The 25,872-nt window shown below is 40.7% G+C and overlaps 1 protein-coding gene across 1 annotated transcript; it reads right to left on the bottom strand.

Annotated features, from left to right (window-relative positions):
* Positions 1-1,944: 1,944 nt before the first annotated feature.
* On the bottom strand, positions 1,945-23,889 carry LOC308691405 (suppressor APC domain-containing protein 2-like). Its single transcript, XM_081366542.1, has 4 exons — positions 23,118-23,889; positions 21,302-21,411; positions 2,511-2,657; positions 1,945-2,411 (listed from the first exon to the last, which is right to left on the bottom strand). The coding sequence occupies exons 1-3, from the start codon at positions 23,743-23,745 to the stop codon at positions 2,652-2,654; spliced, it is 744 nt and encodes a 247-aa protein (XP_081222668.1). The 5' UTR covers positions 23,746-23,889; the 3' UTR covers positions 1,945-2,411; positions 2,511-2,651.
* Between the last annotated feature and the right edge of the window lie 1,983 nt (positions 23,890-25,872).

Here is a 25,872-nt window from a genome sequence, read left to right as displayed (position 1 = left end):
AGAGCGGCTGTATATATATATATATATATATATATATATATATATATATATATATATATATATATATATATATATATATATACACACACACACACTGAACAAAATTATAAACGCAACACTTTTGTTTTTGCCATTTTTCATGAGATGAATTCAAAGATCTCAAATATTGTTCACAAATCTGTCTAAATCTGTGTTAGTGAGCACTTCTCCTTTGCCGAGATAATCCATCCACCTCACAGGTGTGGCATATCAAGATGCTGACTAGACAGCATGATTATTGCACAGGTGTGCCTTAGGCTGTCCACAATAAAAGGCCACTCTAAAATGTGCAGTTTAACTGTATTGGGTACTTACTGTATATTACTGTATGCACATTCAATGATGTCTGGCACTTTGGAGAGGTGTTCTCTTCACGGATAAATCCCGGTTTTCACTGTACAGGGCAGATGGCAGAGAGCGTGTATGGCGTCGTGTGGGTGAGCGGTTTGCTGATGTCAACGTTGTGGATCGAGTGGCCCATGGTGGCGGTGGGGTTATGGTATGGGCAGGCGTATGTTACGGACAACGAACACAGGTGCATTTTATTGATGGCATTTTGAATGCACAGAGATACCGTGACAAGATCCTGAGGCCCATTGTTGTGCCATTCACCCACGACCATCACCTCATGTTGCAGTATGATAATGCACGGCCCCATGTTGCAAGGATCTGTACACAATTCCTGGAACAGGGCTCGAGACTAACTTTTTTCACTAGGAGCACAGTGGCCCCCAAATTTTAGAGGCATGTGTTAATATTGTGAATATTTGGTTAGCATGTTGATTTACGGTGTGTGCTTCTAAACTTTCTGGTTAATTTAGAAGCACACAACGTAAATTATCTCGGCAAAGGTGAAGTGCTCGCTAACACAGATTTAGACAGATTTGTGAACAATATTTGAGAGAAACAGGCCTTTTGTGTACATAGAAAAAGTCTTAGATCTTTGAGTTCAGCTCATGAAACAATAGGGGCAAAAACAAAAGTGTTGTATTTATAATTTTGTTCAGTGTATATATAAATGAACTAAATTAATAACTTTTTTTTTACAACAAAAATGAAGATACTATTTTTTTCTGGAAACAAACATTGTTGCATTATTTTCCTGTTATCTCTGTAAAGCTGCTTTGAAACAATCTGTATTATAAAAAGCGCTATATAAATAAAGGTGACTTGACTTGATTACCCATCTCATCTCTTCACTATCCATCCTTCATGATTCCCTTGCACGTCGAGGACACCAGATCCCCTTTTTGTTAACACTTTATTTCCCCCATTTTATGACATTTTTATGTTTATTTTACTTTAATAAATGCCTCTCCGAGGCCTGACACCACTCCCACTGTGTCTGTCGTTTGCTCCTCCTGCCACTAAATGAATAAATAAATACATACATACATATATATATATATATACACACAAATAAATAAATAAGTATATCAGTCTGGCGAGTAAAAAAACAAATGTACTAGCTAATGGCTAATGGTGAGTGTAGAGGGGTGCCAGCTCAATTCAGATCAAGTTTTCTTCTCATCCAACAGCGTCGATACAGTCAGATCGATAATATTGTTGAATATTAAGCTTCCCCAACTAATGAAGCCAGAGGCGACAGTGTCGAGGAACCCAAACCTTGTGAGAATCCAGGCTCAGTCGCTCAGTTCTCCTCTGGCCAACGAACGAACACAGTGCCATCATGATTCAGGCGGCAGCACAAGTCAAAACTGAATATGAACTGAATATCATTCAGAATATTTATAATATAATATATCCATTTCATTTATATATGAGAATGTAACTGAGCTATGGAAGTTTTTTTTTTTTTAATATTGACTTGTAGTCTGCAACATACTTCAGCTTTTGGGGGTTGTAAAGAGGTTTTACTTCAGCACATTCAAAAGTAGAAATTTTAAAAAGGGAGAAACTTTATTTTTATTTTTGAAGAGAAAACTTTAAGAAACTCTTGAACATGTTTAATATAGAGCATTTCAATGAACAAAATATGGATTAATAAAGCAGCTTGCATCAAGATGTGTTCTAGTCCCGTCCTCTGCAGAACGATGAACTGCCGTCTCAACTGTTTTTACAGCGGAGCGAGAGTGAAACAGGGAAATAAAGGGAGGGTGAGGCTTTGTGCCGTGTGTTTGTGTGGAGGGCCGTCGACAGGGAAAATCCTCTTTGTATAAAGAGATGAGGAGCAAAGACACACACACAACCACTGTTACAACAGAAACCATGTAAAAGCCAGATGAGCTAGAGCCTGTCAACGCTTCTGTCCTGCTCAAATACTCAAATATGTGGAAAGTTTCGCAGAACAGACGATTCAAGACAACGTATTGAATAAGTGAACTGTCAGGAAGAAGCAGAGTAAACGGCCTCTAAATTTTAAAGAGAAATAACATCACAGTAAATACCATCACAAACACAATCATCATACACAATCTTCCCCTGTCTGTCTGTCTGTCTGTCTCACTCACCCAGAGGTAGAAGGTCAGGGCTCTGCTGGAGAACAGGCGGCTGCTCAGAGGGATGAAGACGGTGGTGTAAGCGACCCATATAGCAGAGTCGAGGCCCCGGGGCCCGAGCCGACCGACCACCATCAGGAGGAGGGACAGAGACTAACCCTAACCCAGCAGAGAACCAGAGGAACCAGAGGGGGGAGAGAGGGGAGGGGAGAGAGAGAGAGAGAGAGAGAGAAGGGAGGGGGGAGAGAGGGGAGGGGAGGGGAGAGAGAGAGAGAGAAGGGAGGGGGGAGAGAGAGGGAGAGAGAGAGAGAAGGGAGGGGGGAGAGAGGGGAGGGGGGAGAGAGAGAGAAGGGAGGGGGGAGAGAGAGAGAGAGAGAGAGAGAGAGAGAGAGAGAGAGAGAGAGAGAGAGAGAGAGAGAGAGAGAGGGAGAGAGACAGTGAGAGACAGTGAGAGAAAGAGAGGGTGTGTGTGTGTGTGTGTGTGTGTGTGTGTGTGTGTGTGTGTGTGTGTGTGTGTGTGTGTGTGTGTAACGCAGGGAGGAGCGGCAGCAGAGAAAGAGAGGAGGAGCTTCAGACACTGAACACATCAGTCACTCACATCTGTTGAGTCGACGCTTTCACTGACTTTAGAACAGCATGCAGAAGTTTGTCATGATGCAGCAGCAGAACAGAAACATTAATGATAACATCAAAAAATCATCATCATGAAGCTCAAAATACTATAAAGAACTATAAGAGTTGATAAGAAACAACATTAAAAGCAGCCGGATGACATTTACAACAAACCACTCGGTTGAGTATCTCCTACATATAGAAACTTTCAACATCCATGAAAACTTCACAACGCCACATTTCCATCCACTGCGCTCACAGACACTACGATTAAGGGTGGGGAAATTATTCACATATCGTGAATCATTTAATCAATCAAACAAATCAAATCTATCTTATCCAGATTCTAATTGTTTCACAAATTTCAAAAGCTGATTTCCAAAATAATAGGCAGAAGTTAATGGTACACTATGTAACTTCTGGTCCTCTAGCGGCAGAAGCATAGAAGTAGAAGTTCAGGTGGAGGAACATTGTTTTGGTAATTTGTGAATCTGACAGCTCAAGGCTCACAGTTACAGATGATCACCTGATCAGGGAGAGCGTCACTACTAAATGGTTTTTATTTCTATAAAAACACAAAACGACCGAACACCGTGTAACACCCACTACGGCAGCAGCTTCTGCCCAACAGCAAACACAACACTGGCACATATGAAGACTGTTGCCATAGTATTTTACAATGATGCTTTTTAAAGGGAACCAATTATGCCCCCTTTTACAAGATGCAAAATAAGTCTCTGATGTCCCCAGAGTGTGTATGTTAAGTTTTAGCTCAAAATACCCCGCAGATCATTTTTTATAGCATGTTAAAATTGCCACTTTTTGGGGGTGAGCAAAAACACACTGTTTTTGTGTGTCCCTTTAAATGCAAATGAGATGGTGCTCCCAGCCCCCTTTCCAGAAGAGGGCGGAGCTTCAAGAGCTCCTGCTCTGGCAACAACAAAACAGGACAATCTCACGCAATATAAATGTCAGAAACTGTCAGTAGCGATTGTAACGACTGAGACAAATCAGACACAATTATTTGTTAAATTGAACAAGTAATCTTTAAAACTCACTCTGGGATCTATGGTCCCATCCCCCCAACTAGGGCAAGAACCATGACTATCATCAGATAAGATGGTTTTATTCCTGTTAAAAATGTGGTCAGTTTATAGACGAACTGATCTATAAATGAACATGCATCCCAGGACATTGTGTGTGATAATATTACATCTTGTATACGGTCTCTTGCATTTGTATTTATTTCATGCATGTTTTATGAGATAACTACTAGTTAATGTAACCCCACTTATATCGTGTCTCTTATCTAATTCATCCTCATTTAATGACTCACACTTTAGTGTACATTGCCTTCTCATAAAATGCAGTGCGTGTTTGTTATATCTATCTGAGTATAAAAGACAAACGGCAAGGCCCATGTCTAACCACACTTGAGTCATAAATCCTCTCAACAGAGGAATTACCCGCTTGGAAATTCCACCTTTCTTATTGGTCGAGCCAATCCTGAGAGGCGGGACCTTTCTCAGGCCTTAAATTAACTCTTCCGACTTCCTCCCTTCTCCTGGTTGCTCTGCACGGCCTCTCCGGCCCAGGCCACAATCTGCACTCCAGCCACGTGAACAGAATTAAACAAACCATGCAAATTCATCACCATTTGGAACAACAGACTGCTCCAGAGTTTTGGTGCTAAATAGGAGAAGGATCTACCGCCAGCAGTCGATGTAGATATTCTAGATATTATCAACTGGCCGGAGTTTTGAGATCACAATAGACGTGACGGACTATAATGCATTAAGAGCTCGCTCAAGTACTGCGGAGCTAAACCATTTAGTGCTTTGTAAGTAATCAGCAATATTTTAAAATGTATGCGATGTTTAATAGGGAGCCAGTGCAGTGTTGACAGAACCGGGCTAATATGGTCATACTTCCTGGTTCTGGTAAGAACTCGAGCTGCTGCGTTTTGGACCAGCTGTAGTTTGTTTATTAAGCGTGCAGGGCAACCACCCAGTAGAGCATTACAATAATCTAGCCTTGAGGTCATGAACGCATGAACTAATTGTTCCGCATTTGTCAATGAGAGCATATGGCGTAATTTAGATATATTTTTAAGATGGAAGAATGCGGTTTTACAGATACTAGACACGTGACTTTCAAATGAAAGATTGGTATCAAAGAGCACACACACACACACACACACACACACTCACACACACACACACACACACACACACACACACACACACACACACACACACACACACACACACACACACACACACACACACACACACACACACACACACACACACACACACACACACACGTTCCTAACCGACGACGAAGACTTAACAGAGCAGCCATCAAGTGTTAGACAGTATTCTAGGTTATTACGTGAGGAAGTTTTTTGTCCAATAATTAGAATCTCTGCTTTTTCAGAGTTTAGTAGAAAATTACGAGTCATCAAATTTTTTATATCAGCTGTGCATTCCGTTAATTTTGTGATTTGGCAAGTTTCGTTAGGGCGTGAAGAAATATACAGCTGAGTATACATCTCATGTATATACAAATATACATGATCCCACTATTCATGCAAATGCTTTTAAACCATTCATGCGCGATAAGACAAAAATGAACGCGCTGCCTGTGAATGTCCTCCTAACACACACACACACACACACACACACACACACACGAGCCACAGATAGACGCGCGCCAGTATCGCACAGACAGCGCGCCATGTATCAAGTTCTCTTTCGCTGTAGAACGAACAACACACATGTATGCCAAAATGAACGCGCTGCCTGTGAATGTCCTGACTGTGACACACACTAATAAGACTTGCGCTAATATCGTGCGTGCGCACAAAACAGCATGCCAGAATACAGTTCTCTTTCGAGCTTGAACGAACAATAACACACAAAATTGTGCCAAAATGTCTTTTTGTCGAGTATCTTCATAACATAAGAGTAGTCTTATGATGAACGTGAAGAGTTGTGATGACTTGTGAGGAGCGTGTGAGATCCGCGTCTCTGACAGCAGCGGCTGCTCTTAAAGGGACAGTACACAGTAGCCACTCACTGCTCTTGACTAAAGAACTTTTTTCTTTAGGCAGTTTATTACTAATCTGTGTGTGCATTTATTTTCCTTGAGAACCAAGCAAGTTGACTCATGAAACCATTTGTTTATTATATCGCATATCGCAATCGCAATATTGACCTCTATTATCGCAATATGAAATTTTCCCCAAATCGTGCAGCCCTAATATGATTTAAACCATGCTAAAGCAATTCCACTAATGCCAATATAATTTTTGAGTCTATTTAAAAGAATGTTGTGGTCGATAGTGTCAAATGCAGCACTAAGATCGAGTAACACTAATAGCGAGACACAACCACGATCGGATGATAAGAGCAAATCATTTGTGACTCTAACGAGAGCTGTTTCGGTACTATGGTACGGTCTAAATCCTGACTGGAAATCCTCAGATATCATTTCTTTCTAGAAAGGAACACAGTTGTGAGGATACTGCCTTTTCTAATATCTTTGACAGAAAAGGTAGATTCGAGATCGGCCTGTAATTGACTAATTCTGAAGGATCAAGTTGCGTTTTTTTAACAAGCGGTTTAATCATAGCCAGCTTAAAGATTGTTGGTACGTATCCTAGAGACAAAGATGAATTAATGATATTAAGAAGAGGATCTATGACCTCTGGAAGTATTTCTTTCAGTAGCTTAGTCGGTATAGGGTCTAACATACATGTTGTAGATTTAGATGATTTAATGAGTTTAGTAAATTCTTCCTCTCCTATAGCAACGAATGAATCAAATTTTTCCTCAGGGAGACTACAATGCACTGCCTGATGTGATACTGTAGTGGACGGCTGCGTAGTTATAATTTTGTCACTGATATTATCAATCTTATAAGTGAAGAAGTTCATAAAGTCATTACTGCTGTGTTGCTTGGAAACTTCGGTGCTTGAAGCTTTATTTTTTGTTAGTTTAGCCACTGTTTCAAATAAATACCTAGGATTATGTTTATTTTCTTCTAATAGGGTTGAAAAATAAGCAGATCTAGCAGCTTTTAAAGCCTCTCTGTAAGTAATTGAGCTCTCTTTCCATGAAATGCGAAATACCTCTAGTTTTGTTTTCTTCCAGTTGCGCTCCATCTCTCTGGCTGCTCTCATAAGGGCCGAGTGTGCTCGTTGTACCACGGCGTTGGACTATTTTCTTTAATCTTCTTTAAGCGCAACGGAGCAACTGTGTCTAAAGTGCTGGAAAAAAGAGAGTTAAAAGTTTCTCTCGCAATATCGAGTTCTTCTAAGCTATCTGGGATGCTGAGAAGAAGTGATAGGTCTAACATATTTGTAACACGGAGTCGGCTTTGCAGCCTTGACTAAATGAAGTTTACACGAGACTAGATAATGATCTGAGATGTCATCGCTCTGCTGCAGAATTTCAACGGCATCAACATTGATTCCGTGTGATAATTAGTGGTCGACCGATATATCGGCATCGGCCGATAAGTTTTTCTGATTGGCCGATGTGTTGGAAGCGGGACTTTTATTTTGACGGCACTCAGGACTTTTATTTTGACGGGCGGCGCTGAGAACACCAGCGCCTGAGAAGAGAACAGTCTGATCACACAGCGTTCACTCACATTCTCCGTCTTCATTAGTTTACGATCTCTGTCAGTCATATATAATTTTAAAATGTGCTGTGCTATATCCAGTTGCCCACTGTGCCATATTCATATCGTTTTCACTGTGTGCTGTGAGTAATATTAGCGTTACCTTGTCTTTATTTGAAAAAATATGATTACTAGTGTGCACAATATTACCAGATTACTGAGTGCAATGTTACAGTGTTTACTTCCTTTTTGTTCACATATTATAGGATTATAATAGGATTGCAGATTCAAGAAGTTGCCATCTAAAGTATAAGCATGTTTATTTTAAAGATTTGTTTTCTATTTTATTTAAAATTGATAAAATATTGATTAAAATAAATATGAAGTATATAATAAAAATATCGGCTTTATATCGGACATCCTGCTCTCTAAGATATCGGCCATCAAAAAAACAATATCGGTCGACCACTAGTGATAATATTAGATCTAGGGCATGATTGCGAGAATGAGTAGGTCCTGACACGTGTTGTCTAACTCCAATAGAGTTCAGAACGTCTTTAAATGCCAATCCCAATGCATCTTTTTCGTTATCTACATATTAAAATCACCAACAATTATGACTTTATCTGCAGCCAATACTAACTCTGATAGAAAAATCAGCAAATTCTTTGATAAAGTCTGTATGGTGCCCTGGTGGCCTTTATACAGTAGCCAGCACAAATGTTAAATGTGATTTATCATTTACACTTGATAGTGTTACATTAAGCACCAACACTTCAAAATAATAATATTTGAAACTAAACTTCTCAGTAATTCTGAAGATATTACTATAAATTACAGCGACACCTCCCCCTTTGTCAAACACAGCACATCTAGATTATAGTCAGTAATCATATCATTAACAATGAGTGCTTTTGAGGTAAGGGATCGAATATTCAGCGACCCAAGCTTTATCATTTGCTCATCTGTAATATAACTGTTTTTTATTTGTTGAACATCAATTAAATTTTTACCCTTAGATGGGTTTGGGAGTTTTTTGTATGTCCAAATTCGGGGAACAGACACAGTCTCTATATGATGATAGCTAGGTGAAAGAGGCTCTATGTGATGGGATGTATCTGACCTTGGTGACGCGAGGCCGCTAGCAGACGGTCGGTTTAGCCAGTCTGTCTGCTTCCTGACCTGAGCCCCAGATTGTCATGTTTGAGCTCTAAGACTATGAGCCATATTACTAGAGAGAAGAGCAGCACCATCCCAGGAGGGATGAATATAGGGTTGCAAAGGGGCGGAAAATTTCCAGTAAATTTCCGGAAAGTTTCCGGTAAATTTCCATGGGAAGGTAAGCTGGGGAATTTTGGAAATATTCATTACCACGGCAACCGCTTGTGCATCCACTCTGAAAGTAACTGTACACATAAGAGACGGATAGATACATTATTTAAGGTTATTTCTATTCGTTAGAATATTGATATATGAACTTGTTGTCAAGTAAGCCCCGTTGCAAGCAAGAGCAAAGGCTCTCTAAACTTTCAGTGTGCTGCACTTCTGTGCCTTCCCCCCCGAAAATATCACGTTAATTTTGAAAACATAGGCTAATTCCTTTTGTGGATCCTCTTGGTCTTTCTTCATGTTTCTTTGACAAATATCAGTGTCTCAGTCTCACACACGCTGCACGTGAGTTAACCACGCCTACTTATTTACATGTTGCGGTATACACGGAATAAAAAAATCTGTTACGCTGGACATTTTCTTCCGCGGTAACGATATATACCGTCATACCGCCCAGCCCTACTTATGTGGTAAATAGTTATGCTAGCTTATTTAGCATCTAACTTATCAGCTTGCTATCTACTAGATGAATACATTTGTATGTGATATTTGCAATTTAAACATTTAATAAATATATTTCCCCGTAATATCATCAAAACTTACTTCACTTTGTTTAGTCCACAGGCTCAAATGTGTGCCTTCAATAGTCTTGTGCTTTGGGCTTCTGTACATGTGATGGAGGCATGCACAGTGCCAGTGGGGGGTGTGGTCTCAATAGCCATGCAGTAAGCAGTGTGCTATGTGCATGTGATTGAGGAATGGCATGGATATTCAAGTGTATTTGAATGGCATCTGTTTGTTTTAGTCAAGATTATGCTAAAATATACTTTCCTCAACTATATTTAAGTTCCCTATGAAGAGCCAACCTTCAAATTTGAAAATTCCCAGTTTATTCCCATAAATTCCTGTTAATTCCCATAAATTCCTGTTAATTCCCTTAAATTCCCATTAATTCCCATGGAAAGTTTCCATCTTTGAAAATTCCCAGAATTTTGCAACCCTAGATGAATACCATCTCTTTTCAACAGGTCAGGTCTGCCCCAAAAACTTTTCCAATTGTCTATGAATTCTATATTATTTTGCGGACACCACTTAGACAGCCAGCCATTACGTGAGGACAATCTGCTAACTATCTCATCACTCCTGCGAACAGGAATAATAATCTTAGAGAATTTACGATTAGCATTAGCCAGAACTTTTGCTTTGATGTCAGGCGCTCTGGCTCCCGGCAAACATGTGACTATGGTGGCTGGTGTCGCTATTTTCACGTTCCGTGTCATAGAATCGCCAATAACTAGGGCACAATCAACAGGATTCACAGTGGGTGTTTCACGGAGAGGGGAGAATCTATTTGAAGTTGTAATCGGAACGAAAGAGCGGTGTTTTGTCCCGCGACTACAGCGTCTCACCTTCACCCAGTAGCCCTGCTGCACGGGCTCTACTAAACCCGGAACCGAACAGTGTACAGAGTTCACTAAGCTAGTCGCATCCAAAGCAGTTTCTAAAGCCCTTGCACTCTTACTATCCTAGACATCTAACTATGACATTAGATGTCTAGAGAACTTACATTTATATAAGAAGGATTGAAGGAGCAAGCAGCTATAAGGCTGTCAGTGTGAACTAGGGGATTGAGATATGAGTAATATGATATTTTAGTTTCTGCAAAACAGTAAGGGGACCGAGGCAATAATGATAATACTTGTTGTATCTGCAGACTAACTATTTGATAGATGAGAAGAAATATAGTAGAGAATAAATAATGTAATGTAATGAAAATAAAATTTCTGATAGAATTTATGAATGCCTGTGCTTTACAAAAAAGCAAGTAAAGGAAATTATGGGTCGGGGATCATTTCCCTGAGCAAGTGTAACTAAAGTTAAACAGAAACTTTGTGAAAACCTCTTAGATTAATATGTTGAGCGTTTCCGTGCAGCTTTGAATGTGCTGCCAATGATAATGATGAAGATTATGATTTGGCTATTGTGATTGAATCAAATTGAATACAGAGAACTGCTTATCAGTGGCTCTGTTTAAATTCCTGACTGGGACGCACTGCTTCAGGGGTGTGCAGTAAGCTGGAGCCGTTTACAAGCTCATAATGATCAAACTATAGACCCCTTCAATGTTTGTAAACATCGAACGCCTAGGTTGGGTGCGCGCACAGCATGGGGTCAGAAAAACGGTGCGGCTAATAGACCGGCATATTGTGTCAAGGGTATGCACTCAATCTTTGCCATCACAGGAACGTGAACAGAACCATTATAAACTTGTTTTAGCTAATGGCGATTGTCTGCCTGATTAGAGTCCTGCACGGGTTCGGACGGGTGACCCGCAAATTTTGCTCAAAAGGGTGAAAAATATCCAACTGTGTCGGGTCGGACACGGGGGAAACACGGGTCTAAACACGGGTTTAAAACAATCACATGCAAACGTAAAAATATATTCATATCTTTAGGAACACGTCTACAAAAATATGCCTGTATTTCAAATTGATAAAATAATCTAAAATCCACATCAGTTTATTTGTCCACGCGCCACGCCCTCCCAGGATCTTTCACTTTTAAAAATTCCTCATAACCGCGTGCGCGCGATCTGCTTGCAGTCGTCGAGATGGATGCTGAGGAGATGAAGAGAAGAATAGCTAGTGGAGATTGTAAAGTTGTCGACAGTCATCAAAAATCAAGTCCAGTGTGTGGGAGAAATCTGGAGTTATCTGAAGAAAATATTGTGAACGGCTTATTTGCTGCATGCATTTTCGTGTTGGATAGCCGCAAATGTGGAACTTCATCGCCGAGGAACCACGCAGATAACTGTGGTAACAAAACCAAGCAGTTCTGTCGAACAGAACTTTTTCAAATTTTACAGTGTTAAGTATGTGTATTTTTTATATAATAAACGGGCAGACTGGGACAATGCTACGATCAAAGATGCTCGTGTTTAGTGTTATTGTGTTATTGACAGTTATTGTGACAGCAACGGTATAGTTAAGCCCTGGTAAGTAAACAAATGTTTTCTGTAAACTGTAGACTGGTTTAATAGTTAGGTGAAGTTCGATATCTGGCATTAATTGTGACCTGTGTCATGCTACTTAGAAGATAGCAGTATCTATCTGAACCATAGACTGTAAAAAAAAAAAAAAAAGATCTGAACAGATGTCGTCTATTTTTTTTTTTAAACGGATGAGATTCTGCAGGAATCCTGAAAAACTTGACTCCACAACTGGTGTGATTTTCACAGTCCACGACGCAACAAGTAGGCATTTTTTCTTGACGAGAAAGTCTCTGGTTAACACACAATTCAATGGGATGGAATGAACTTTCTGACCCCGACATGCGCACTGCGAACTTAGAATTTTCCTGTGACGTCGACCGTGAAGGGGTCTATAGGCAAGTTGTCTGCTGCTGTAGTTGAGGCTGATACGAAGCACCATGACAGAGTGTTTTAATTATGGTCAGCGCGGCCATTTAGCCCATAATTTTAAATGCCCACTCAGAAAAGTGTGAAAGGGACAGAAATGGCTGGTGTAAATGTGGGTTTGAAAGTAGATCAGTGTTTAATACAACGACATTTAAATATTTAAGTTTTCGTTTGAGAATGAACAAGAGATAAAGATAAGGTCAAAAGATTGAAGTCTTAAGGAAATCCTTTTGAATTAAAGATCTAAAATAATAATTTTTGAAAAAGTGATTGGATAAATACAGGTTGATGTAAACTTACAGACAATGATGACTCCAACAATTTAGTTGTAAAAATATATAAAAAATTATGTTTATGTGAAAACTCATGTCATTTCATAGCATTCAATACAAAATGAATATGTCTCATATATTGAAATCAAGTTTTTATGTGATAAAAGATTTACTTTGTTTTAATTCAACACGTGACAGAAGCAAGCAGGCTCCTGATTGGTTAAAGGAGAACTCCGGTCAATTTTAACATTGAGCTCATTTTTTTGTACATTTGGAGTGCTGTCAATACAGAGAACAACGACAAAAATCGGTGTTGCCTACACCGTGTTATTCTATTTTTAAAATTTGCACCCTGTTGACTTCAATGGGGCAAGTAGTAAACCTGCTTTTAGGCTCTTAACATCCTTGATGTGTCATTACAAGTGCTCAGAAAATGTGAGTGATTCCTTCTGAGTGAACACGAGTGAATCTGACTGCAGTAGATGTGAAAGATATTAATAAAAATGATGTTATTTAAGCCAGCGCAAATACCTGTTTACATCCTGTTTTTCGGGTGAAGTCCAAAGTAGTCGATTGCCGAGATCACGCGCGTGATCATAGGTAACTAAACCTATGCGCGTGAACTCGGCAATAAAAATAGAATAACTCGGTGTAGGCTAGGGATGGGCATTCGATTAAATTTTCTTAGTCGATCGTCGGGAGAATTAACGATCGACTATCGATTAATCATTAATATTTAGGGCCCAAGCCCTGAAAGGGCGAAGGCCCTACTGTTTTCGTAAGGATTATTTTTCTTTTTCTTCATTATTTTTTTTTTTTCCTTTTTGCCACTTTTGGGGCCCTTAACATGCTCAAAAACTCTTGAAACTTCACAGGTCAGAACCCGCGGCCATCAGGGCCGGACTGAAGCTGGTACCCGGGCTTGGCAGGGGGGCTCGACGGCGCCCCCTGGAATGGGGTCCGAAATCTTGGTCCATATATCAAACACACTTGCATGTAATAATATGAAACTCAGTACACATATAGATCTCATCGGGCCGCACAACTTTTGTGCTCTAAGTTTTACAAAAGCCCAACAGGAAGTCGGTTATTATATGTTGTTTGGAAAACGCATACAATGGAATGTGAAATACTCCTCCTAGGGAATTCATCCGATCGCCGCCAAACTCGTTGTGAATGAAGTCAAGACATTGAGGATGAATTCTTGCGAACAGATTTTTGATATCTCGAACGGTTTGGCCGTGGCGAGGAAACAAATTTATGGCGAATAATGGGACACAGGAAGTGTGTTATAACTTCTGCATACATTGACAGATCTTGATGAAACTTCAGCAGTGTGTTCGTTGTAAGAGGCCGATCACATGGATGTGACTATTGTGAGTCAAAGTTATAGCGCCACCAACTGGCAGCAGGAAGTGTGTCACTTTCAAAATGCTTTGAAATTACTCTCTTATTTTTACCCGATTTGCTTCAAAATTTATGTGTATAATGTAGACACACGGCAGATGTAGACCTGTGAAAGGATTATTGATATCTTAGATACTGTTGCCGTGGCAACGCATCAAATTTTAATATTCTTTTCGGATGCTTTTGAGACTCTTAGCATGCTTGAAATTGGATGAAACTCGACAGACACATCACATTTATTAGCCAGTAGACATGTGCAAAGTTTCAGAAACGGGTGTGGTGGAATGGCTCAGTAGCGCCACCTTTAGTCAAAAATGGGGCTTAGTTTTTCCTAGAATCACAAAACTTGGTACGTATATTGTTCTCATCAAGCCGGACAACTTTCTAATTTATACTCCTTAGCTCCGACCAACAGAAAGTCAGATATTTTGGTTTGAATGAGGATTTTCTCCCTCTCTCTCTGCCTCTAGCCTACGTCTCTGTGTGTGTGTGTGAGGGGGGTGGGGGTGGGGGTGGGGGATTTGTCTATTCCATTTAATCTTAGTTTTTCAAGCTTTCAGGGGCTTTTGGGGTCCTTAACATGCTCAAAAACTCTTGAAACTTTGCACACAGTTCAGAACCCACAGCCATCAGTGCCGGGCTGAAGCTGGTAACCGGGCGTGGCAGGGGGGCTCAACAGCGCCCCCTTGAACACGGTCTGAAAACTTGGTCCATATATCAAACACACTTGCATGAATTAATATGAAACTCGGTACACATATAGATCTCATCGGGCCGAGCAACTTCCGCACTCTAAGTTATTAGCTCCGTCCAACAGGAAGTCGGCTATTATGGGTTGTTTGGAGAACGCTTGCTGTGGAATTTGAAACACTCCTCCTAGAAAATGAATTAAATCGCCACCAAACTCTGTGTGCATGAAGTCAAGACATTGAGGATGCTAAATTGCGGACGGATTTTTGATATCTCGAACGGTTTGGCTGTGGGGAGGAAACAAATTTATGGCGAGAAAAGAGAAACACGAAGTGGTATAACTTCTGCATACATTAACTGATCTTGATGAAACTTCAGCAGTGTGTTCGTGGTAAGAGGCCGATCAGATGGATGTAACTATTGTGAGTCAAAGTTATAGCGCCACCAACTGGTAGCAGGAAGTGTGTCACTTTCAAAATGTTTTTGACAAAAGTGGGGGGGTTAGGTTTACCCACAATTATAAAAATCAGTAAGTATATTGGTCTCATCGAGTCGGACAACTTTCTAATTTACAATCATTAGCTCTGACCAAGAGGAAGTCAGATATTTTGGTTTGAATGTGGATTTATTTGCAAATTCAGCCTCTGCATTTTTACCCACTCCTGCTAAGTGGTTTATTTTATTCACACCAAACTTTTTCAACATGATGAAAATACATTAATTTTTCATTAAAATTTAGGATTAAAGTAATGTCAAAAAAGGAATCAGAAAACGTCTCAGATCTTCTAAAAATTTAATTATACACTATTTATTTTTATATAAAATTATACAAATATCAGATCTAAACCCAGTTTTGGGTTTATTCAGTTTTTTTTTTTTTTATTCAAGAATTATGTACAAGTTTAAAAACAGCCAGAATGTGCTATTTAGTAAAAAGAAAAAAGTTATACATAGGGCTATACTGCCCTCTTGTGTTCAAAATCAGGTAGGCCCATTGTATATATATAAATATATTAGCTATGTGACTGAGAATTTTTTCCCACTGGTTAATCGATGTGTGACAGCGCGGTGGGGGCTTTTAAATCGCTACCTTAAAAGCGAAAATGAAGCATTTTAGTTTCATTTTAAAAATGGCGCCATTTCGGGGGTGGGATTGCTTGAATATTTTTTTACAAAAGCACAATGTTGTGTTTTATTTTGAGTGTACATAAATATAAGTAAACACATTGCAATTTAAATGATGTCCTGTATGAACAAAATTACGGAGTAGCCTATATTTTTATGTTTCCACTGTTCGATCGCGCCCGCGCCACCCACCCACACACCCACACACACACACACACACACACAAACACAACAACAACATATTGTGCATTCCAGCATTGCAATCTTGACATCGCAGCCTGTTCATTATAGCCTTAATAAAATATAATAATAAAATAGTCAACCTAACATATAAAAATTACACTGCTCTGTTTAAATAGACAGTAGTACAATTCATACTATTCACAGAAATCACTGCTCAACTGTGATGTTTCCAAGCACATTTTTGCGCATGTGAAGAGCATGTGAAGTTTTCCCTTCAATATTGGAACGTGAGTGAAGTACAAAGCCTATAATAAACAATAGTTTAGCATCCCCAAAAAAAAAAAAAAAAAAAAAAATTTATATATAAAAAAATATATATATAAAACATTAAGGGACAAGACAGAGAATATTACTTGTCTGATATATATATATATATATATATATATATATATATATATATATATATATATATATATTTTTTTTTTTTTGTTACACACACACACATATATATATATATATATATATATATATATATATATATATATATAAGTATATATATTGATGCATTATTTATGTATATATATATATATATATAAATATAGCTGCGAGCAGCGATGGAGGGCCCAAGCCAGTGACACCGCCACCCCGGTGTTACTTTAGTGTAACTAAAGGCACCAGGGTGGCGGTGCCACCGGCTTGGGCCCGCAATCGCTGCTCGCAGCTATATTTTTATATTGAAATTCATTATTTCTTCAACTTTTTATAAATTATAAATGCAATGAAAATACAAAAATAAAGTTTGTTTGTCCTCGATGAGATCTTTATTACAAGAAGATCAACTTGTGGCAGTGAAACTGCACGTTCGGTAACGTTAGACTTGAAGATGCCCTGCGGTGCTCTAAAACAGCGGAACAGCGAGCCGGCGTTCTTAAACAGAGACCCATGGCCACTTCATCCGTTTTCTGTGATCAGATAACTATCCGATCGTGAAAAGACCAAATGTAAATGCCCTCCGAAACGCATTCGAGACGGATTTAAACCCGATCGCTCAAACCACTTCAGGAGGAGGTCTGAGACGCATTCCAGACGAAACTGGACAAGAGTAAATGCATCTGGTTGTTGAAACTACATATGTAAATTTGACTTATCCCAAAAATGCTAAGAAATAAACATGTGAGAGCGTTTTATAGGCCTAGGCTATATGTCATGTTATAGCCAGATATGACGGCGTTACTGGAACACGCATCACCACAGATGAGCATCTATTCATTAGGGCTGGGTATCGTTCCAAAAATTTCGATACCAATACCGATACCGATACCTTGATTTCGATACCCATTTTATGAAATCCATTTTAACAAGATTACATAACACATTACCTCAGAAAAACTTTGGTTTTATTTTTTCAGTTTGACTCATTCTCCTTAGCCAGTGCACAAAGGAAATGTTTTTTTATAAAGAGCTCATGCTCACCAAAGCTGAATTTGTTTGATCAAAAATACTGTAAAACTTGTAACATTGTGAAATAGTATTACAATTTAAAATCTTATTTGAATATATTTCAAAATGTAATTTATTCCTGTGATGTCAAAGCTAAATTTTCAAAATCATTACTTCAGTGTCACATGATCCTTCAGAAATATGAAAACAGTTTGCTGCTTAATATTTTGGAAACTATGATACATTTTTTCATGATTCTTTGATGAATAAATAATTAAAAAGAACAGCATTTATTTGAAACAGAAATCCATTACATTATATGTAACATTACACATGTTTTAGGGTCATTTTTGATTACTTTAATGCATCCTTACTGAAAAACAATTCTGACTAACCAACAATGTTTTGAACGGCAGTGTAGCCTACATTCAGTAGATCATTATTGCAATATAAACACTGTCAGAGTGATCAACAAGGTATCTCTTCATTTACCAGTCGAAGACGAAGCAACTTTCTGCTCTTGTTTACTCCGTGCACTGTCAAGGTCTTCATCATATTTGTCGCGGTACCGGTCTTTGCAGCAATTATTTTCAAATACTGCATCGCGCGCTGTTGGCATCGAGCCTGGAGAAATGTAGCGACACTTTTGATCGACTTTTCCCCATCTTTAGGGTATTGTGTGTGTGCGCGCGCGCTCGCGTCTCATAGGACTATGTGCGTGGAGAGTTTGTGTGTGTGTGTGTGCTCGCGTGAGTCGCGTCTCATTGAGTATGTGCGCGAGTTTGTGTGAGCGCGCGCCTCTCATATGAGTTTGTGCGCGGAGATTTCCGCGCGTCTCGTGTGTGTAGAGTTTGCGTGTATGTGCGTGAGCGACTTTAGGCGTGTCATTGTGCATTTCATGTATTTGTTTGAGCACTGACGTTGACGAGTTAACCCCTTAGGTATCGAAATCTGGTACCGTAAAACAAGTCATTTTTCGATACTCGATAGTATCGAGGCAATTCGGTCGGTACCTAAAAAGTATCGAACTCGGTACCCAGCCCTACTATTCATCAAGCCAACGTGCAAACTATCGCAATCAAAGTGAAAGTCATTCATCAAAACACAATCATCTTCATTAAAAGTAAAGAACCGAAATGATCTTACCAGGCCTGTTGCCGCAATATCTTGTTGCAGTCTTTGATTTAGAAATGTTCGCTGATGACCAATAAAATGCAGCTCATATCAGTTGCTTTCGGACGTGCAACAATTTAAATATGTAGCGCGGGAATTCAAGATCGGATTTATATCCGTTTTGCAAAAACACATTTATATGACCGGGTGTAAATGGAATCGTTTTGATAAATCAGATAGCTATCCGATCTGAGAAAACGCATGAAGTTCCCATAGAACTTCTGCACCAGTCCACTGATTTCTGTTGAGAAAGATAAGCATGTTGACATGATCTGGGATCAGATGCGACCGCAACCTGGTGACAGCCAGTCCAGCCGCCGAAAACACCCGCTCTGAGGGGACTGACGTTGCCGGGATGCACAGGTACCTCCGCGCTAAAATCAATTCCATTGCTTCAACACTCACACTACGCAACGCAACCTGCATTAGATTAATCGATAACAAATAAACGTAATCGACGAAATTCTTAACGATCGATTATCGATCGTCGATTAATTATGCCCATCCCTAGCTGTAGGCAACACACGATTTTTGTCGTTGTTCTCTGTATTGACAGCACTCAAATGTACAAAAAAATGAGCTCAATGTTAAAATTGACCGGAGTTCTCCTTTAACGCGGCGCGAACTAGGGCTGTCACGTTTGTGAAAAAATGCTGTTCGATTTTTGAGACATAAGTGTTCATTGAATCGATTTTAAAATCGATTTTCCATGTCTAAAGACGTTTCCATTTTAAACGCAAAATATGGACAAATCCACGGACAACGAACAGGCATTAGGACGAACGTAAAGAGGGCGCTTGAGACGCGCACAAGTCTGCGATATTTCTGATGATTTATTGGCGTGAAGTTTCGTACACAGTGACAAACAGGAGTGCAACATTCACGAAAAACAATAAGCAGAGTGGACTGCCATAGCATAAATGAAAAACATTACCTCAGTCTTCAACATGGCTGTGTTTACGATTAGAAATGTCAAACAAATTTCGCCTACGTAGTAGGGATGGGAACGACACAGGATTTGGGAAATCGACTGTCGAGGCCCATGTGTCGACTTTTTGTCGGATTGTCGGCCTTTTTTTTTCTTTTTTTTTTAAAGAGCAGCAGCAATGCGGAGGGTGGAAAATATTCTACATCAGGGTCTGAAATTAAGGCCAAATGCGGGTAGATTTTCTGTTTGGCGAGTAAATCTCAAAAGGCTATCCGCCACACTGGCGGGTGAATGTTCAAGACAAAATATGAAATTTTAAGCGCGCACGCACGAGCAGAGAGAGAGAGCGAGTCCCGGCCAGGCGTCCTTTTGACAAGCGTCCTTGACAGGGCGGCCAGAGCTTCTTTGCAGCTCAAGTCGGCGGCGGTGTGTACGTACCTACAGTTAACGCTCTTTCTGTTGACGGCGCTGAGGAAAAAGCTCCCGCTACTGTAAGAAGCTGTCGCCGCCCATTTGTGTCCTCCTGCGCAGTGCGCACCATCAAAGCCGTGCAGAACGTCTTCAGCACTCGCGGATCGTGCATATTTCCGCTGCTGCTTCTGTTTACACACCATGGTCGTTCTTTTCTCGAGAGAAAAGGAGTTTTCTCATAGCGTTTGCAACGCAATACTCGTTCCCTTATCTCTCAGGGAACCGAGGTTAAAGTAACCGAGGAAATGTAATAAATTAAAAGCCAAAAAAAAAAAAAAAATGCAATTTGGAAATCCCACAAGCCCCGCCCCCTCGACATGTCGACACTCTATTTTTTTTGTCGAGTGGAGCATGTGTCGAATGTCGGTCATTTTGTCGATAAAAAGTCCCATCCCTACTACGTAGGCGATTGTAGACGCGTAGCCCGAATTTCTATCTGAATGCATGAGACTGTCTGCATACCGGCAGAATTCACAGTTTTGTAGAAAAAAGAGACGCATTATGCAAAAAGATAATTTGCTGTTGTGCGTGTTTGTCAGAGCCTGCAGTTGGTGTATGACGCTCGTTCGCTGCGGGCGTATCGTGACGAGCTGGACGCGCTCCGAGAAAAGACCGTTAAAATCGATTCCCTATTTTCGTTTTCGAAACTTGCGTTGGTTGGTCCAATCGATTGTGCAATCGATTTTCGAACGTAAAGTGACAGCCCTAGCGCGAACTGACCCCAAAGTTCAGATTTTTCAACTCGGGCGGCAGACGCGTGAATGCACAAAAAGCACTACATAAAAGCATTCGCGCCGCAGGAATTTTTTACGTGCGTAAAGCGTCTTTGCATTAACTTAACATTGAAATCACTCGCGCCTGACGCTCTATTCGCGTTTGGTGTGAACGCACCGCTAGTCACACTCCTGATAGGCCATTATCCTACAGGGGTAGAAGTGCATGATCTGTTCAACTGAGGATGTGGGGGGTTTACCAGAGGTGGCCAGCGTCATGAGGAGATGACTTATGCAAAAAAATCATTTTTGTCAAAAAATGACTTAGGCAATAATTTTAGGAAGGAGACGCTATGACACCTGTGGTAAATAAAGCGAAATGTTCACAAACATTATAAAGAGATATTCATTACCATCCCGTAATCCACTCCGTTAGTGATGGTGTGTCGGCGCTGGTGATCTCTGGTGTGCCGGCGCGAGCTCCTGAAGCCCGTCATCGATTCACTGTGTGAGCGCAGCAGAACTGACCCAGAACACACACACACACACACACACACACACACACACATCAGGACAATTCAGTCTTAACATGACATGCTTCATTAACTATAGAATTACAACATTAGAATAAAAGCAGCTCAGTTCAGTTAAGCTTGTTAACCTCATAAGTCTCAACAGTGCATCACAGCTTCACTATGACTCAAAGATGAAAGGTCTTCCAGTTCAGTGAGAGCCAGGAATGCTGGGAGTTGCACTGAATCTGACTCGACCCCTAGCCCAGAATCCTTCACTGACTGGGTTTGTTGATTCACGCAAGAAAAACAAGTTTTGCCGACTGTAGCAAAGTGAAGACTAGATCAGAAATGAATTACGCAAGTGTTATTCTTTAGTCACATTAGTAGTGTATTTGCAGTGTGTTAGGGTTGGTCTGGTTAGCATGGCACTGCTAGCCTCCTGAAGCACACAGCAGACATTACAGTAAACGGTGTCGCGTCCGGATCTCTTCCTGGAGATTCTGAGAAGTGTAAAATAGACGTAATTTTGTTTTCAGTCTGCTGTTTTAGATTGGGAATGTTAACAGAAATAACCAGGTATTAGAGCTCTTTTTCAGCTTTACTCAAACTACACAAGAGCACAGATCCTGAATTGTCCTGGTGAGCTGCAGAGTTTCTTTACAAAAGGAAAAGTTGGTTAGGAACAAGGTTCAGATTCTAAGAGGACGGACATGACAAACGTTCTCTGGTACATCAAGACGATTCCTAAAACTCTATTGTGAATTGTGTTTCCCAGGAGCAGATGGAGCTTCCCTGTCCTCCACATCTATGAACCAGATTCAGTCTTGAGCTCATCATCATCATCATCATCATCATCCTCCTCCTCCTCATCATCATAATCATCATCATCATCCTCCTCCTCCTCATCATCATCATCATCATCCTCCTCATCCTCCTCCTCCTCCTCCTCCTCCTCATCATCATCATCATCATCATCATCCTCCTCATCATCATCATCATCATCATCATCCTCCTCCTCATCATCATAATCATCATCATCATCCTCCTCATCATCATCATCATCATCATCATCATCATCCTCCTCATCATCATCATCATCATCATCCTCCTCCTCCTCATCATCATAATCATCATCATCATCCTCCTCCTCATCATCATCATCATCATCCTCCTCATCCTCCTCCTCCTCCTCCTCCTCCTCCTCATCATCATCATCATCATCATCATCATCATCCTCCTCATCATCATCATCATCATCATCATCACATATTCCAGTTCCTCTAGTTTCTTCAGGGTTTTCTGTCATTTAAATGAGAGCTTTTTGTCACAAAATAATCCAGTTTGCACAGATTTTTATGCATTAAGTGCAGACTGCAGATATAAATTACTTTTGTCACAAAAATGAATACCTAATATGAAACATTGAGAAATACAAGGTACCAAAAGATATTGTTGAGATGAGCGTGTTGTTTACACTGATGGTGTGTGTGGCTGATCTGTGTTTGAACAGTTCCTGCTGTTAGTAAAGGGTTAGTCACTAAACATGCCCGACATTCCTGTCATTGTGAGGGATTGGAAAGGACTGACAGCTCACACACACACCTCACACACACACACACACACACCATCTAACCATCTTTACTGTGATCATCACCTGTTCGCTGAATACACTCTCTGATACAGTGAAAGTGAGCTGATGTCAATCATCTCTCACCTGTGTTTAGTCCATCAGGAGACACCGAAGCGGGTTCCGTGGATCGGCCGTGATGTTCGGTGTGGACCGGATCGGATCTGACCGAGTAACGGGAAGAATAGCTGTGTTTGTCGGGTCTGTTCCGAGTGTGGACTGTGTTTATTGCGTTACTCGGTCCGAGCGGCCGAACTCTGCACTCCAGCGGCCGCCCGGACCCGGTTCTGGATCTCTCCGGTGGGTTCTGCTGTTGGCGGGGGTTATTAGCCTGAGTTGTGCTGCTGTTTTCGGGGTTGAACATCGAGTATCGGAGTCCCGCGACGAAGCGCTCGAAGCTCAGGCACCCGTGCCGCGACGCGACCCGCCTCAGACCCTCCAGAACCCCCGCGGGGACATCGCGCTCCTCCGCGCCGCGCCACCGGCTCTCGATCTCCGACAGCTGGACGAAACCCCGTCCTCCGTCGTCGAGGATGTCGAATAGAGTTCTCAGGCTGTGAAGGAACGCTTTCGGGAGCCCGTGTGTGCTGAACTCCGGGTCCCTCGGCTGCGTGTTCGCGGCTTTATACACGGGACAGTCTTTTCTGACGCCACTTTGAAGAGTGTTGGTTAGTCCGTTCCCTTGGCGGTTCGGATCTGTTTGTATTAAGGCCATTAAGTTATTTTATTGACAGAACAGCGACTCCGCTAATCTTCTCTTTCCTATCGGCAGTTTGTGTTTTATTTTCTCATCCGTCTCTCTCTCTCTCTCTCTCTCTCTCTCTCCTGCACACACCGAGTCTCTGAGGCTCCGCCCTGCGCGCTGGAGACACGCTCATTGGCTAAAGGGAGAGTTGCTTCAACGTTATTGGCTGAAACAACAGCAACAATAGTTTGAGTTTTGCTGGAGAAGTGTTTGAATGTCAGTAAAAGCCAGTCAAATTTCCCGCATATTTTTGAAAAAGCACAGAGAAAACTAAACTTGAGGACATTTCTTTATAATCCAGAATACGCCATCGTCACTATATCACTGAGATTTGTTTTCTCACCTATTCCGTTTTCATTAAAAAAACACATACAATGGAATGGGTTAAACACTAATTTATAGAATAAACAGATATTTTCTTTATACAGAACTCTTATTTTATTGAAGCTTGTTCTTATTACCTGCTTGGATGCCACATGTCTCAGTGCAGGATCATGATGTACACATTTTCTGTGAGTGTGTGTTGTGTCAGCGCTGAGGAGGGCAAGTTCAGTTCGGCCCAGTATAAAACACTTTAAAGTGTACTTAATTGTGACGGCAAAACCTACACAATTTTCCCCTTCTCTGTTCTATGATGGCTGTTGGTGAGAGACAGGGGTTATGATGCCAGAGGTATAACCTCCTATCCTGACCTCAGTAAAGGGTCAGGATCCAGATGACCTTTGGCCTCTTAAAGGCACGTTTCAGCCGGCTTCAGCGTCACTGTCAGCAAGCAGCGAGAACCACCACTAAACCAGCTTCTCCCGCTGAAAACAGACTATATCGCCCTTAATAAAAGCACATTGAGACTGCAGATCTCAAACTGGGTTACTGGTTTTGTGGCAAGGGAGGGAGAGAGAGAGAGCAAGAGGAAGTTGCATTAATAAATATTCATAGTGTTCATACTAAAGTGTTACTTGGTTAAATAAGTTCACACACTGAGATCTGTTTGATCTCGGGTTTAATGTGTTTTATTAGTTTAGTCCTCAGCTTTAGTGTGCACTATAGTTCTAGGCCCTGACCGAGTCTGTTTCCACCAGTTTTCTGGAGGTTAATCAAATGACAAAAAGTGGCATGACTTCCTACAAACTCAGGACTGACTGTAATGTATGTCAGGGTTTTAAATCAACACCGTGTTCACATTTCTTCTGAAGCCCATGAGGTCGAGGCCTACAATAAGAGATCAGTGTCAGGACTCTCTTTTATGCCACACTTTTTATCCAAATATGTGCCATGATAAAAAGCCCAGAGCATCACCTCAGCAACGGTCTCAGTGTCTTCATCACTCACCCTAATTAATAAAAGTAGTCCAATGTAAAGCATAACGGTTGTAAAGATAATAAAAGGTTGTGGTTAATACTCACCACTTTGAATTTTATTTTTATACAACCCCAAATCAGAAAGAGTTGGGACACTGTACAAATTGTGAGTAAAAAAGGATTGGAATAATTTACAAATCTCATAAACTTATATTTTATTCACAATAGAATATAGATAACATGTCAAATGTTGAAAGTGAGACATTTTGAAATGTCATGCCAAATATTGGCTCATTTTGGATTTCATGAGAGCTACACATTCCAAAAAAGTTGGGACAGGTCGCAATAAGAGGCCGGAAAAGTTAAATGTACATATAAGGAACAGCTGGAGGACCAATTTGCAACTTATTAGGTCAATTGGCAACATGATTGGGTATAAAAAGAGCCTCTCAGAGTGGCAGTGTCTCTCAGAAGTCAAGATGGGCAGAGGATCACCAATTCCCCCAATGCTGCGGCGAGAAATAGTGGAGCAATATCAGAAAGGAGTTTCTCAGAGAAAAATTGCAAAGAGTTTGAAGTTATCATCATCTACAGTGCATAATATCATCCAAAGATTCAGAGAATCTGGAACAATCTCTGTGCGTAAGGGTCAAGGCCGGAAAACCATACTGGATGCCCGTGATCTTCGGGCCCTTAGACGGCACTGCATCACATACCGGAAGGCTACTGTAATGGAAATCACAACATGGGCTCAGGAATACTTCCAGAAAACATTGTCGGTGAACACAATCCACCGTGC

Source organism: Scardinius erythrophthalmus (genome assembly GCF_964197995.2).
Source record: "Scardinius erythrophthalmus genome assembly, chromosome: 5".
Lineage (NCBI taxonomy): Eukaryota > Metazoa > Chordata > Actinopteri > Cypriniformes > Leuciscidae > Scardinius > Scardinius erythrophthalmus.
The sequence above is the reverse complement of the archived record's forward strand: the minus strand, read 5'-3'. Positions and strand labels throughout refer to the sequence as shown.